The sequence below is a fragment of the Barbus barbus genome (genome assembly GCF_936440315.1).
Source record: "Barbus barbus genome assembly, chromosome: 8".
Lineage (NCBI taxonomy): Eukaryota > Metazoa > Chordata > Actinopteri > Cypriniformes > Cyprinidae > Barbus > Barbus barbus.
Genome location: NC_136736.1, coordinates 23,065,276 through 23,080,648, shown reverse-complemented (window position 1 = coordinate 23,080,648; position 15,373 = coordinate 23,065,276). Strand labels below are relative to the sequence as shown.

At 35.6% G+C, this 15,373-nt stretch overlaps 1 protein-coding gene across 1 annotated transcript in view; it reads right to left on the bottom strand.

Annotated features, from left to right (window-relative positions):
- Positions 1-15,373, bottom strand: part of LOC306873966 (bifunctional heparan sulfate N-deacetylase/N-sulfotransferase 4-like) — a 74,272-nt gene that overhangs the window by 18,327 nt on the left and 40,572 nt on the right. The window contains exon 6 of the mRNA XM_079423588.1: positions 8,151-8,279. Within this exon, the coding sequence (XP_079279714.1) occupies positions 8,151-8,279 (129 nt within the window). The remainder of the gene's footprint in view (positions 1-8,150; positions 8,280-15,373) is intronic.

Below are 15,373 nucleotides of genomic sequence, written 5' to 3'. Positions count from 1 at the left end.
TGAGAAGCTGCACAAGCTGTACAGCCAAGTAAGCATCCACACGTTTTAGCAGAACTTTACCACTGACATCAATTCATTTTCCACATAACTCTTACATTTATCTCGAAATGAGATCTGCTAGATTATATAACTGTTTATTAAATTGAAGGTAAAAGAGAAGACTATGATCCATTAGAACACACTGTCTCCTGTAGACTAAAAGTGTTTTATAATCAGCCAGGATCTGGTTGGAGCGTGTAATGGACTCTGTATCAGGGCCTAAGTGCCGTTCCCTCAGAAGGCTGCCATGGAAGTGATGGAGGCACGGCAATGGCAGCAGGCTTTGATTGATGGATGGGATGCTAGGTGACCGTGAGCAGGGCGGGGAATATTTATGGGATAATGAGACAAGTTTAGCAGCTTCTGTCACACTGGCATGCTTTATGCCGGACCGGTGTAATACACACTCTAGCGTACACACTCACAGCCGCCTAATTCAATTTAACCCTCACGGGAAAGCGAATGGGACCCGTGATATTAAAAAGATGTCAAGCATTATAAAGTATTTTGGTGGGATTGTGGTGAATGTTCGCCTTCACTCCACACACATAAGAGCACAGGCTTTTCCCATATGTACAACATCAATCTGACCACTGAACAAGTTCTACTGTACCACAAACAGACTGCTGAAAGCGCAGCATAAATCATATCTTGATCAATCAATAACAAACACACACATAAGCTTTGTAAAATAGACACCAGAAACCAACAACCCCTACACATACACACAGCCATAGGTCGTATGATTACCTCGCGCTAGCAGCCAGGGCAAAGAAAGCGAGCAAGCGAAAAGAGAGCGAGTGAAAAAAAAAAAAAAAAAAAGCGTCCTAAAAGGATCTCAGGTCCAAAGGCATCTATCCTGCTTGTCCAACACACACATGAGAATGCCAGCACAAGCCGCCATTTTAACAGCTAAATTTGGACTACCTATCGAGCATGCACACACACACACACACACACACACACATACAAACACACACACACACACACACACACAGCGAGAGGATCTAAAGGGTTCCAAACAGATGTTCCTTCTGGAAGAGGTTCAGGACCTGACAGAATTATAAATTACTAGCCTGGAAAAGACATGAAAATTTAACCAGCAAACACATATGCACTCACAAACACATACTCACAAACAAGGATGAGAGCCTCCAATTACCACTGCTCACCTTTTACTGTGATTATGAGCATTACAGGCTAGCGTTTCAGAAAGGTTAATTATATTAGAATGTGAAGTTCACAAAAGGGGCATACAAACTACTAGTTATTGTAACTACAATAATTGTGTAGTTAATTTGCTTGCACCATTTGTCCTTAAAGCAAGACTTAAGCTTTCTGTAATGTCACATAACAGGACATTTACATTTATTAATCCAACAAACATCTTGTTGTAGCTGCTCAAACTTCTTTTGTCTCACGTTGACAGTCAGTGGCAGCAAAATTACATTTCCATAGAGTTTAAACAGAAGAACTGGAAATTAAATACATAAATTATTAATAAATAGTACATTTAAAACAAATATTAAACAACAACATCAAACATTTATAAATGGCAGTAAGTAAAAAAAAAAACCTTATAAAAAGTATTTTATTAATTAATTTAGTTTAAAAAAATGTTGTCAAAATTAAAGTACAATAAATTGGTTAATTTATTACTATCACATTATTATAATTACAAAATTATATCATAATCTTATTATACTGATAATTTTATTCCAACCGTTACTTCTGGTAGGAGGATAATTACTTAATTTGAATTTAAATAACGTAATTTGGGATTACGTTTCAGTTAAAGCCAGATTCATGCTATACAACTCTGGCCACAATTTTATCTGTCTGAGGCTAATTTTGATCCACCGACGGCTGGTTAATTGCCTGCAGTAAATGTAAGTTTAATGGTGCAACACACAAATACTCAGTAACCAGGCTAAGTTGTAACATGCAGCTTGTGCCCTTGCACAATCAAACTAACAAACAAACCCAAACCCAAACACAACATAAGAGCAGGAAAAGTCATACTTTTCTCCATTCCTCTATAGGCAACAATTAATTTGACTAAAAAAACTACAATTATAATTTGTCGGTTCTAGTCCATCTGGCCATAATTAACCAGTTTTAATGTATCATACTGCTGTTTTATCAGTATAAATGTCTATTCTATTCTATTCTATTCTATTCTATTCTATTCTATTCTATTCTATTCCCCATATACAGTACACCTGCAAAATCCAACATGATTTTCTGTTCTGTGTAGTATTAATCTTGACCTACTTGCTCAGATTGGTGCTACATGATTATCACATGTACTTATAATGACTTGGCCTGACCATGGCATTAACACACACACACACACACACATTTCCTCTGCCAGCATATAATATTAAAGGAAAAGTTCACCCGAAACTGTTAACTGCTGCAGACCATTGACTCGAAGTTTATATGACAAATTTATATGACAATCACTTCATGGGTTCAGATGACTTGGACTCATTGCCATATTATGTATGTATATATGTATTTATTTATTTATTTTTACGATTAAAATCTTCCCAGTCCAATACAATTCTTCAAAAATTGTGATTTTGCATTTCATGCATAAAGGTTGGACAATTCAGCAATGCAAGAGGGGCAGAATTTTCATGTTTGTATATTCTGATGCTATTCTACAGCTGTTCCTTTCACGGCTAAATGTATTGACATATTTTAATACAGATTCAAAAAATAGTGGCGCTGAACAACCATTTTATTGTTTGTATCATTCTCTAACTTTCCCTAAGCTAGAATAACTTAATAAGACTCAGAATCACACACACACACACACACACCCCATCGGCTCATTTAACAGCAGAGTCCAGCTGGAAAATTTTGTCCTCAAGCGTGATTCCTCTCTCTTTCTGTCCTTTATGCTTTCTCTCTCCTGCTTAGACACAAACAAACACATACTCCCTCTCTCTTTTTCTCTGATTTGACACCCTTCCATTTCCTGTACAAACTGCTTAGTTCCGCTTATAGTCTCTCTCTCTCAGTGCTGCTGTTCTATGACCATCCATTATCAGGATAATTGAAAGTTGACATCAACATACATAATGATCTCAGCTGAATTTGTTGTGTTGCTCTTAAAGGGACAGTTAAAAAAATGAAACTTCATCACCCTTATGTTGTTCCAAATTCTGGTATTTTTCCTGTTAAAATTGAATATACTGTATCTTAATAATTATTTTCCAATGAATTTACCTAGACAAATGACCTGTCACAGTCTAATCGGTACTGCCACAGTTTCACGATGAACCCAAAATATATTTACACTTCTTATAATAACATTGCATTTTGCATATATATTATATATATATTTACATGGATTAAAGAAAAAACAATTCTTCTGACTGAGAATCTTTCCTCGGCCAAACCCCATTCCATACCTGTCACACACCCGGTTTAAGAGCCATATTTTTCTTGTAATTAGAAGCGCTTGTCCTTCTAATTTAAGAAATTTAGGAGCACCTTCTAATCAATAATAAAACAATTCTGTTAAAAATGTTTTACCTTCTTAATACAAGGTGACATTTGACTCAAAATGATTTACAGGGGGACTTTCTTTTTACCTTTGTAAATGCATTTTTCAAATTTTACTAAATGTATGCAGTGTTTCCTCTAGGATATTTTCCAGTTGTGGTGACAGGACTTTTTCCCATAGACCACGCCCCCTCCCCACCCAAGATTCACGCGCACTTACAATTGAAATTATTTTAACTAAAAAAGATAAGTAAATAGTAAGTAACAAAATAAGAACAAATAAATGAATTACAATCAATAGCACAAACAAAAACAATAACAAGATACAAATTAAATTATTAGTACTTACATTATTTCAGTTAGGTCTAACTATAATCTATTCAACTGTAAAATAACACTGGATAGTCTTCACTGTATAATGAAAGACAGCAACAGGTTTATTTAGGCTGCTGTCTCTTTAAGACCTCATGCATGGATCTAATATGTTACACATGGCTCTATGCTTACTTTTCTTTTTTGTAGCGCTTGTCCTCCTAATTTAAAAAATTTAGGAGCACCTTCTGATCAATAATCAAAAATTCTGATAAAAATTTATGGTTATAAGCTTTTTAAAATTTCTATTTAAAACCATTTTATAAGAAGTAGAATAAGACCAATAAGTTACCAATCATATGAAATTAGTATTAATAAAAAAATTATTTGTAATACAGAGGTGGCACAGAGGTGGTTGTAGGTACATTTTCAGACGTTTAATGAGGCTCAGAGGTGGCATGAGTGCAATTAAATTCATAGATTCATGTGGAGATGTTTTAAATATAAAATTTTTAATACAGAAATATTAAATGAATTAAATAACTGAAATGATAGGCTAAAAAATAAACTGAAACCACTGTGACCGGCAAGTCACAGATTTTTTCACTGAATCATTCATTCAATTGATTCGTTCGTACGGCTGATTCATTCTGGCATGAAGCAAGTGACTGTCTTTATCTTATGAATGGGTAATCATGAATCACTGATTCAAAAACGCACTTTCATTCATGAATGAAACCGCTGTGTTTGCTTATAGAGATGCGCAGCGGCTCAGCTGTCACTTTATTTGGAACTATTTTTGTTGATGATATAGAGTAAAATCATGCAGTACTTGTTTATTGATCTGTTGTATTAAATCAATATCACATTTGTAAACTCCCTTAATAATTATTAAAAGCGGTCACTCTCCTTATCGCGATCTGTGGGCACACAGAACGTGCTTTCGCTCCACTCCAGGCTTTGATCACATCAGCAGGCTTTCTTTAATTTAAGACCTATTCAAACTAAAATTAAGACATTTATTACACTATTTGGAAATGTAAGCATGTTTACAGCCTTAAAATTATGAAAAGTGAATTTAAGACATTAAGGACAGGCGGAACCCTGCAATTGACGGAAATCCGTCGTAGACTCGCAGCAATTAACGGAAATCCGTCGTAGACTCGCAGCAATTAACGGAAATCCGTCGTAGCGACGGAGAACTTTAATCCATGTATGTATATATATATATATATATATATACTAACGAAATTGACCATATATATATTTAGTAATGAAATAAAGTTAGGTCTGTTCATTTCTCATTGGGTTCTAAGGAAAAAAAAACAGGACACGAGTTTGGTACAACATAATGGTGAGCAAGTAATGGCAGAATGTTCATTTTTGTGTAAAATATTCCTGTAACTACGCCCCATGCATACTGTCCTGTTTTCCGGGAAGGGCATAAATGAGGGTAAAATGGACTGTCAAAAACACTGTGTTCTCCCCTCTGTAACTGATCTTATGCTCTGTTAACCTCATGCTCTCAAACACATACTACACACTACACACACACCTCGTTTCAGGGAGAGGACCTCAATAATGAATGGGCAGATAAATGAGTTTCCCTTAAAGCCCCCTGGACAGAAAGACAAAGAAAGCACTGTTACGGTTAGCAGATCCACACAGGCAGGAAGACGAGGGATTCAGGCAAAACAGGTTTTTTAATAATGTAAATGAAGTCACTGGTACAAAGCTCAGTAAAAACCCCAAATAACGTTAAGACACGACAAAGGAAACAACAGAACAGAAGGCTTATAAAAAAGCCAAACTAATGAGCAAACGAGATGATTAACACAGGTGAAAGGACTAAATGATGATCAATCATTAACTAAACAAGGATAGGAACTACCAAATAAGGGCAAAACAGAACTGAAAGGAAACCGACACGTGACAATCATAAGGCATGGTGGAATTTTTTTCCTTTTTCAATCAATGCTGTACCAATGTACAGCATTATATTATTCAATATAATAACATTTTTATCACCGCCATAAAATGTTTAATCAATGCTGATACTGAATGAAAGAGAAGAGAAGAGAAGAGAAGGGAAGAGTGATGCATGTCATTAATAAGTAGTGCTCTGTCTTAATGTTAACGGTGATTCATTTTAACACAGAGGAACGTGGCTGTGATGAATAAATCAGAGAGCCTACAGTCAGATTAATGTATGTATGTGATGGGTTTGAGTTTAATGTAGAAAGACAGATGTGTGATCATGTTACTGGTAATGCGCTTCTACAGAGCTCTCACAGCACTTTTAAGTTCATTAATAGTTTGGTTTGGGTGCCTATTGTAGAAAGGTATTCAAACAAAATCCACAAAGGAATCTAATTGTCTGCTTTATCTTTCATTTGGTGTGATGTTCTGATTGAATTAGAACATTGGATTACTGTTGCTTAGAAATGGAAGACTCATGTTTAATTCACTAGGGGTGGAGTCCAGACTCTAAAGCCACACCCACATAACTTCACCTATATTCCTCAAAACATTACCAAACAAACTGAACCCACATTTGACAGCAATCACACCATACATTTTGAGCAGATGCTACAAGTATTTAGAAATTCATATAGAACACTTGGTAACACTTTACATTAACAGTACATGAATAATCATGAACTAATACTAATAATAACTAGTTATAATGTAAAGATTAAAAGTGAAACATTTTGATATATCAAATCATTGGCAGAGTAAAAATAACTAAGTATAAAACCAATATCACACTCCTGCAGTTAAATAATAATTAAATTAAATATAAAATAATCTAATATATAAATATAATAAATAGAAAATATAAATTAAAATACAGTTAAATACAGTATACTGTTACACACTATGAAGAAGAAAAAATAATCTTAATATCTTTTTCTCATCGATTCCTCTTTTATTCAGACAACCACAAACACTTAACACACTATTAACACATTATCACACACTGTTGGCTTTGGCAAGGTAAGTGTGAAGTGAACATCTCATTCCACACACACTGACTACAATATTATTACATCTTCACACCTCCATATCTCCTTATGTTCATTTCACCTCCTTTCTCTATCTGTCTCTGTGGGTTGTTTATTATTGCTGGTATAAGCAGATGATCAGGATCTGTGCGAGCATAAGAACACACACAATCTCTGATTGCATTCAGCTTGTTTTTCAGGTCAGTGCTGTACCATGGGAATGAGTCAACCCTTACTAATGGCCTTTAGCCAAAGGAGAAGATTCACTCTAATGCTTTCTTCACACAAACAAACACACTGACTCTTAAAACATTAAATTTTCATACCTTATACACATAAAGAATGCACAGGATGTTAGTGCAAGAAGTTCACCATACATACAGTACTCTATCTATTCGTAACCCATTTACAAGATCCATTAATGCTCCACAGTAGTTCTTCAGGACTTTACATTAGACAACCAGTGTTATTTTAGTAGTATTTATAAATTATTATAGTATTTATTGATATTTTTAATTTGTATTTTTATATTTTCAGCTTTCATTTTAATTTTAAGTTTTAGTAATTTTACTATGCACTTTTTAATATTTCTGTTTAGGTTTTTCAGTTTTAGTTTGAGTAATTTTAGTACTTCAGCTTATTTCAGTTAGTAAACAATACAACATTTCAAATTTTTGTTTAAGTTTGTCATTTTATTTTTTATTTGACTTACCAATAATGATTTGAAATAGAACAGAACAGCACAGCAACAAAACAAACATAAACCAAGCAGATTTGGGCCAGAATCGGATGCACGACCTTTGACATGCACCACAAAATATGTGGGAAGCATGCCTTCCCTTTTAAAATTTAATAACCTATTTTTTTCTATCCAAACTATGTATTGTTATATGGTTAGATGCATTATAATTTTTTCCTGCAGTCCATGACCCTATCAGGATAGACCTGTGACTCAATTTTGGGTTGCAACTCACTAGTTTAGAAGCACTGAATTAATGTAGAAACACACAGCGCACAAACACGACTGTACACACATGCTCTTGTTTTTCATTTCACTGCTGATTCAAGCAGAGCAGAGTTTCAACATAAGAACAGTGATTCATGCTGGGAGAACAAATCTATAAGCAACACTAACATGGAAACCCAGAGAGGGAGAGAGAGGAGGGGGCAGAATAAGACAGAGAAAAACAATACAACAGGCTGATAGAATGAAATGAGCAGAGACGACAGGGAGTAGCGGTGTGTGTGTGTGTGTGTGTGTCTGTGTTTTACACTCACAGGGTTGAGAAGGACGGTCAGAAACAGCTCTCCTCCTCGTATGCTTTTGTCCAGTTCTTTAGGGCCTCCCGGATACTCTTTATAGAAGATGGTGTGTGTGAATAAGCCGCATGTCTGACGGGGCAGCACCTGCTCTCACACACACACGCACACACACACGCACGCACGCACACACACACACACACAGAGTTTAAGACTACAAAGATTTGCAGTCAATGAAGTGCAAACCAAATTATGATTCGTTTAATGGTGTATTAATCCTCTCTGTCATTTATCATCTAATACTGCCAGTTTGAGGTCTACACATGACATTTTATAAGGTCTCATGTCACTGTATCTGTATTCAAGTGTTGCGAGGAAACAACTTCATATATATTCATCCATTCACTTTCTGTCTAGATCAGTCAAAGAAAACAGAATAATTTCTCAGTGGGAAAAAGCTGAATGCTTCAATAAAATATGTGGCAAATAGGCAAAGACTGACAAGAAGAAAAGAGAAAGAGAATAAAAAACATACTGTGACTCAATGTGACAAAATTACTGCTTGACAACAACACAAAAATGCTCTCTCCGTTTCTAGCTCATGTCCAGGTACAGTAAAGCACATTACATATGTGTATTTTGACAAACAACTGCTCTTTTCAATGTTATACGAAAAGAATGTGACTGAGGCTTCCAGGTTTCAAAATAAGGGAAAAAAGTATATGAAAATAGTATATGAAAATAAAATAGTTATGAAATTCATTGTGCAGTATATTCTAAATACTCTGAAGTTGTGAAATACTGAGGAACAGACTGAAATTTAAGTTGTCATTCACTAGAATACTAGACTGCTTTTTTTTGCAACTTTTGTCCTCTTTGAGTCTTTAAAGTTGCTAGTTTCCATACAGTATTCCAATGAAGTAAGAAAAGAATATGGTTTGGAACAACACGAAGGTGACTAAACATAAACGTTTTCATTTTTTATTTAAATTTCAACATTTCTTGAACATTTCTCATCAGATTCTTCCAAGAACTCATCTAATTTAAAGCAGCATGACATTTTTGAACATAGAAAATAATAAGAAATGTTTCTTGAGAAACAAATCAGAATATTAGACTGATTTTTGAAGTATTAAGTGACACTGGAGAACTGGTGTAATGGCTGCTGAAAATTCTGCTTTGCCATCACATAAATATATTACATTTTAAAATATATTAAAATAGAAATATATTTATTTAAAATTTAAATTACATTTGAAAAGAGGAATTACTCCAAGGCACTCATAGTAACAAAAAAAAAGCCTTTAATTAACTGGGCTAAATCATTAAAATAATTAAAAAGGTAGATCATAAATTGCATTTGATATGAGATTTTCAAAAACATAGTTTTTTTTAAAAATCTGACAAACTCCAGACTTGGGAACAGTATGGTGTATGTCAGTATAATGTAGTATATATTGTACTTGTACTTCCTCTGACAGAGAGGTTGAGAGACGCTGGTACATTTATAAGAACCAACACTCAATTTCAATTGAGTCTATTTCTCAACACTATAACGGTGTGTAAAATCAGAGAGGCAGCTAGACTCCTCCAACAAACTGCTAAAACAGCAAAATCTATTACATTAACACACCCACAAACACACTGGGTTCTAATGCACCGATAAGAGCTTTCATCACCCATATGCTTGTTTTCAGACTGCTTGATTGAGCTGGAACAGATCTTTGGGACTCTCTCCAATCTTTCCATCTAACTTGAACTTAATTGCTTTTCCCACTTTAACATCTCTCTCTGTGTATTATTGTGTGGGACGCATGTCCCTCTATACGTGTGCTGTTTGCTGAAACTATGCACACACCCTTGACGGGCAAAGAACAATTGTATTGCACACATGTAGTCTTGATTTAATATTTTAATCTACTCCATCTCAATTCCAGTGCAAACACACTAAACTGCCTGTCCCACCAGCATGCCTGGGGAATTTATTAAACTCTATTCATGTGCTCTGTCCTTCCTATTCGCTTTTCTGCCACCCACCTTCCCAGCCATTTCTTCTCATTGAATGTTACTTGCCCTGTCAGTATATTATTGTGGTGGTTTGTGAAAGAAGCAGTTAGTTCTATGGTGTGCTGTCGACTTGCTGTATTGCGGAGCCAGATCAGACTGTAACACTCTGACATGCTTCATAGCCCAATAGATCCAGACTCAGTGCTCTGGATTTCTGATCTGAGACCTGTCATGCTTGCACCGAGGAGGCCAGTACTTAAGCCACAGGTGTCCAAACAACTGACCTAAAACCAGTTTTGGAGCATCTGCTAAATACAAAAGCCAGAGATTTGGGCTCACAAACACCTGCTTCAAAACATCTGTCTTTGGCTAGATTCAGAATGCTCATAAAAAGCTATAGATGATGACAGCTAAATTGCATGCAAAAAAATCTGATCTGAGTTAGGCTTGCCAACGTTTGTTCTTTTGTATTGTGAATGAGGAAAAAGTGACACATCTCTAATTCACTAGAAAGAACAAAGAAAGACATGTTGTAGTGGGCTGGTGCTCACACAAAAGAGAGTACTCTAATTTGTTTGCCTGAACTTCAAAAAGAAGGCACAAGTATTCATAAGAAACAAATACAGGGTGCATTAATTCCTAGTTAGTTTCATAAGAGTTACGAAATAAATTGCACTGTTTCAAAAACTCATTTTCTTAATCAGTATCAGTTATTTTCAGCAAAATATCTAAACAGCTTAAAATAGTCTAATTTACTAAAATTGCATAAAAAATGTGTAAATTGCCTTTTCTGTTTCATGCATATATCTAACAAAATCTAGTTAGGTTTATGTTTTTTCCTCAATGAAAACAATTTGGCAATTGGGTAAGAGAAATAAATATATTTCAAGACATTTTTATATATTATTAAGTATTATTACAAAATTAAAGGTCCTACTTATAAATGTATCTTGATTAAAGGAACTGGAAAAGACATAAATAAAAAAAGAATAAAAAGATATTGTATCAAAGATAAAAAATCTTTACCGTCCCTCATGTTGTTCCAAACTTTTATGACCTTATTTCTTTAGCATTAGAGGAACACAAAAAAGAAATATATCTCTATTATATTACTAGAGACCAGTGTTGGGGGTAACACATTACAAGTAACGCGAGTTACGTAATAATATTACTTTTTTCAAGTAACTAGTAAAGTAGTGTTGTCAAAAATATCGATATTTCGATAAATATCGATACTGAAATATCTGAACGGTACCAATATTAATTTCCCGAAGTATCGATACACCGATACTAGCCGAGCTGTCACTTTCACTTCTCTCCAAAGGCGCGCGGACAAGCACCACACGTGACCGCACTCGTCTCCTTCGCTCTGGTTAAACAGCAAAAGTGAAGTGAATAGAAAGATGACTGCTCTGGTTGTTAAAGAACACAGCAGGAGCGCTATCTGTAGGGATCTATGATCTCCGCGATGCAGAGAACGCGCACGGAATCCAGTCATAAACAAGGAATTTACAGTTTAACGCGGAATGCCACGGAATTTGTCAAAGTTTGGATGAATTAATCAAAAGTAGGTCATTACACTTAAATCAAATCGCGATATGGACTAGTATCTGTAAATATTAAGCTGCAAAAGTCGATTTAAATATGAATCCTGCATGTTCTGTGGGTTCTCTGTGTGAATGTGCTGCACGTGCGGTTGTGTTTACTAATGTGGCGCTCGCGGTGATTTCAGCGTCTGCCGTCTCAATGAGGACATAAATACATCAACAATATCTCCAGAACTGATCTGAAAGGCACTTTACGAGCATTTTACCATTTAATTTGAGTAAAACTAGCATCATATCATACACACACAGAACTTTAGAAGTATTCACGGCAACTCGTCAAAATAAAAGTTCAGTTTAACAGCCTATTAAAGACCGTGTGCCAGAAATAGGCTATATTACTATTATTTAGTAGAATGTACATAATACTACTACTTACTACTACTGTTCATTTTTTTAAAGAAATAATCACAAAATATTTTTATTTTAATAGTAAATCCCCTTCATTTGCCAAAAATGTAAATGTTTAATTTTCATTAATTCAAATATAAATTAATTAAAATTGTTTTATGCCTTCATCTGATATCCAGTAAAATTTAAATACACAACACAGAATTTCTGAGGGGGAAAACACATTTCATAAGGCTACTGTAAGAATAAATAAAAATTGTTTGTATGCATTCAAATAATAGACATGCTAAAACACAGAATTTGGTAACAATAAAACATAAGGTGAGAAAAAAATAAAACATTTCATACGGCCCAAAACGTGTCATTTTTGTTACACTTTTAATAAATTAAATGTTAAATTGTATAATTTTCATGATTTTAATGAATTAGACATGTTTTTAGATTAATAGCATTTAATTTGACCATTAAAAAAAAAAAGAGTCCAGAAAATTTAAATGGAAAAATTTGAATGTAGAAAAAAATTTAACGGAATTTGGGGAAAAATAAAACGGATTTCATAGGGCCCTATATCTGGAAATATTTTGGTTATGAAGCAAATGAGAATATCAACAAATAGAACTTTGGATTTTAATTAGTACATGTATTAGTAAACGTTAGTTTCAATTAACATTTAACTAAGATTAATAAAAGATTAATAAATAAATCAACAAATGCAGTACCTCAAGACATTTTTTTGTTCATGTAAAATATACCGCATGTTCTCGACTTGTTACATTTATCTTTAAATTAAAAAAATTACCCCCTTAATATTGTGGCAGTTTTTTTCACCGTGGTATCGAAAATGGTATCGAGTATCGATATTTTTCAAGGTATCGTATCGAAGTTAGAAATTCCAGTATCGTGACAACACTATAGTAAAGTAACGCATTACTTTTTAATTTACAAGAAAATATCTGAGTTACTTTTTCAAAAAAGTAACGCCAGTTACTTTTTCCCCATTTATTGACTGACAGTGCGCGGTGTGAGCATGCTGTTACTATAGATCTAAATGTGAATGTGCATGAATTCATCCCACTCGCATAAACAGATTTAGTATTCATCAAAATGAATTAAAACAGTGAAATTCAAACTCAATAATTAAATATGTTAAACAACACAAATGTATCTAATCCCATTTTATTAACCAATGTCTTTGCTGCTGACCTTTGATGATCCAGTTCAACCATACTAATAAGAAAAAATGACTTTAGATAAACTAACAATTGTACTTCATTGTTTTTTTATTGCCAAAGAGTGTTAAACCTTCTTATCCTGAGTTTTACTTTACGGACGTGAATTTACTTTTCCTTCACAAGATACAGGGCTATTACATTTGTATTAATGTAATTTATTGTATTAAAAACAATCAAGCCCTGCTCATATTTAAAAAGTAACGCAAAAGTAACGTAACGCATTACTTTCCATAAAAAGTAACTAAGTAACATAATTAGTTACTTTTTTAGGGAGTAACGCAATATTGTAATGCATTACTTTTAAAAGTAACTTTCCCCAACACTGCTAGAGACTAGAGATATTACTAGATATTACTCAGAATGGCAAGAAAGAAAGTCCCAAAACATTCTGGTTAACATTTCCATTTGTGTTTCACAGAAGAAAGAAAGTCATCTGAGTTTTAACGTTACATGAAGGTGAGTAAATTATGACAGAACTTTTGTTTCAGGGTGAGCTATCCCTTTAAATGAAATCTTCAGATAACCATAGAGCCTTTAACCAGAAATGAGGGACAGAGACAGCAAAAGCTATTTAAAAAATTTATTCAAAGCTGCGGTTGGGGACATCTAGTCAAAATCTGTGTGTGTGTACCACTAATAGATTTGGCTGTGGTGAATGCACTATGGGGTATTTCATCTGAGTCCCAGTGTGTCATCATTAATTCTTTTGGAGTGTATGTGTGTTTCATTGATTTGCTATGCTAGCTGTTGCTTGTATTTTGGCAGTCTCTTGCAGGCAAGTCTCACTGCTTTTTCACAACACTACCTGTGTAGCAACCAGTGGCCGATTGCAAATCTATACAGTCTCCTGCAAAGCATGAGATGGGTCTTGTCCATAATCACTGATGTTATATATATTTTGCCATAAGTTAAATATATTAAGGTTCTGCAATATATAAATATATTGTGGAAATTTAAATTCCTGTAGAGCTGCTTTGCAACGATTTGTATCGTAAAAAGCGCTATACAAATAAACTTGAATTGAATTAAATGTGCCATAGAATGGAAAACGTCTCGGTTACGTATGTAACCCTCGTTCCCTGAAGAAGGGAACGGAGACGTCACGTCGGTGACCGACGAATTGGGATCTCGCTTAGAGAGACCAATCCCCTACGAGAGTATCTAAACAAGCCAATGGATATTGGCATGCGATTATTGCATCCAGCTGCTGCTAATCACAGCGTGAGTATAAGTAGGCAGCGGGTGCAGCGCATATTCAGGTTTTCGCTGAGGAGCCGAGCCGGTGACCTGGCCGCTCAGCGGTGGTACAGCAGCCGTGGCGACGGGACGTGACGTCTCCGTACCTTTCTTCAGGGAACGAGGGTTACATACGTAACCGAGACGTTCCCTATCAGTCGGTCACTCCGGGTCACGTCGGTGACCGACGAATTGGGATCCCTACCAAAGGGCCACGGATACTGACCCTTTAATTGTCCTGTGGAAGCCTCCTGAGCCCCTATTTTTTGGCGCAGGTCAGGGCTACCACAGAAGACCAACTACTGTTGCCATGGCACTACCCACTCAGTAAGACTGGACAACACTGGGAAAAACGTACCCGTTCTAGTTGGAACCGGACGTTACGGAAGCTCGCCCTTCCCGCAGGAGGTTCGGAGCAATTACGCATATGATCAACCTTAGGCGCATATGGAAAATTAGAGGAAATTGTACCTCATGGAGATTGGCAGAAGACCTGCCGGGGAAACACGGGCTCTCAGGCTATACCGTGGACTATACACATATGGGATCCAACTAGGCCTTTCATATGGAACCCAGCCCTCTACCGGTTCTCATGGATTCAACGAGTGAGGGCCTGGCGTCAGACGCTCCGCCACGTCTGACTGCCGAGGGGACGGAGGAACTCGACAGGGTCTACATTACAGAATCTCTGAAGCAGTTTTAGCAAGCCGACCCGAAACCGGGGCCTCTCAGTGCTTCTACCCGTTTGAGGTGAGAACACAGGAGGAAACCAGTTCCACACGAAGGCTACAGAACCTAGCGAACGTGTTAG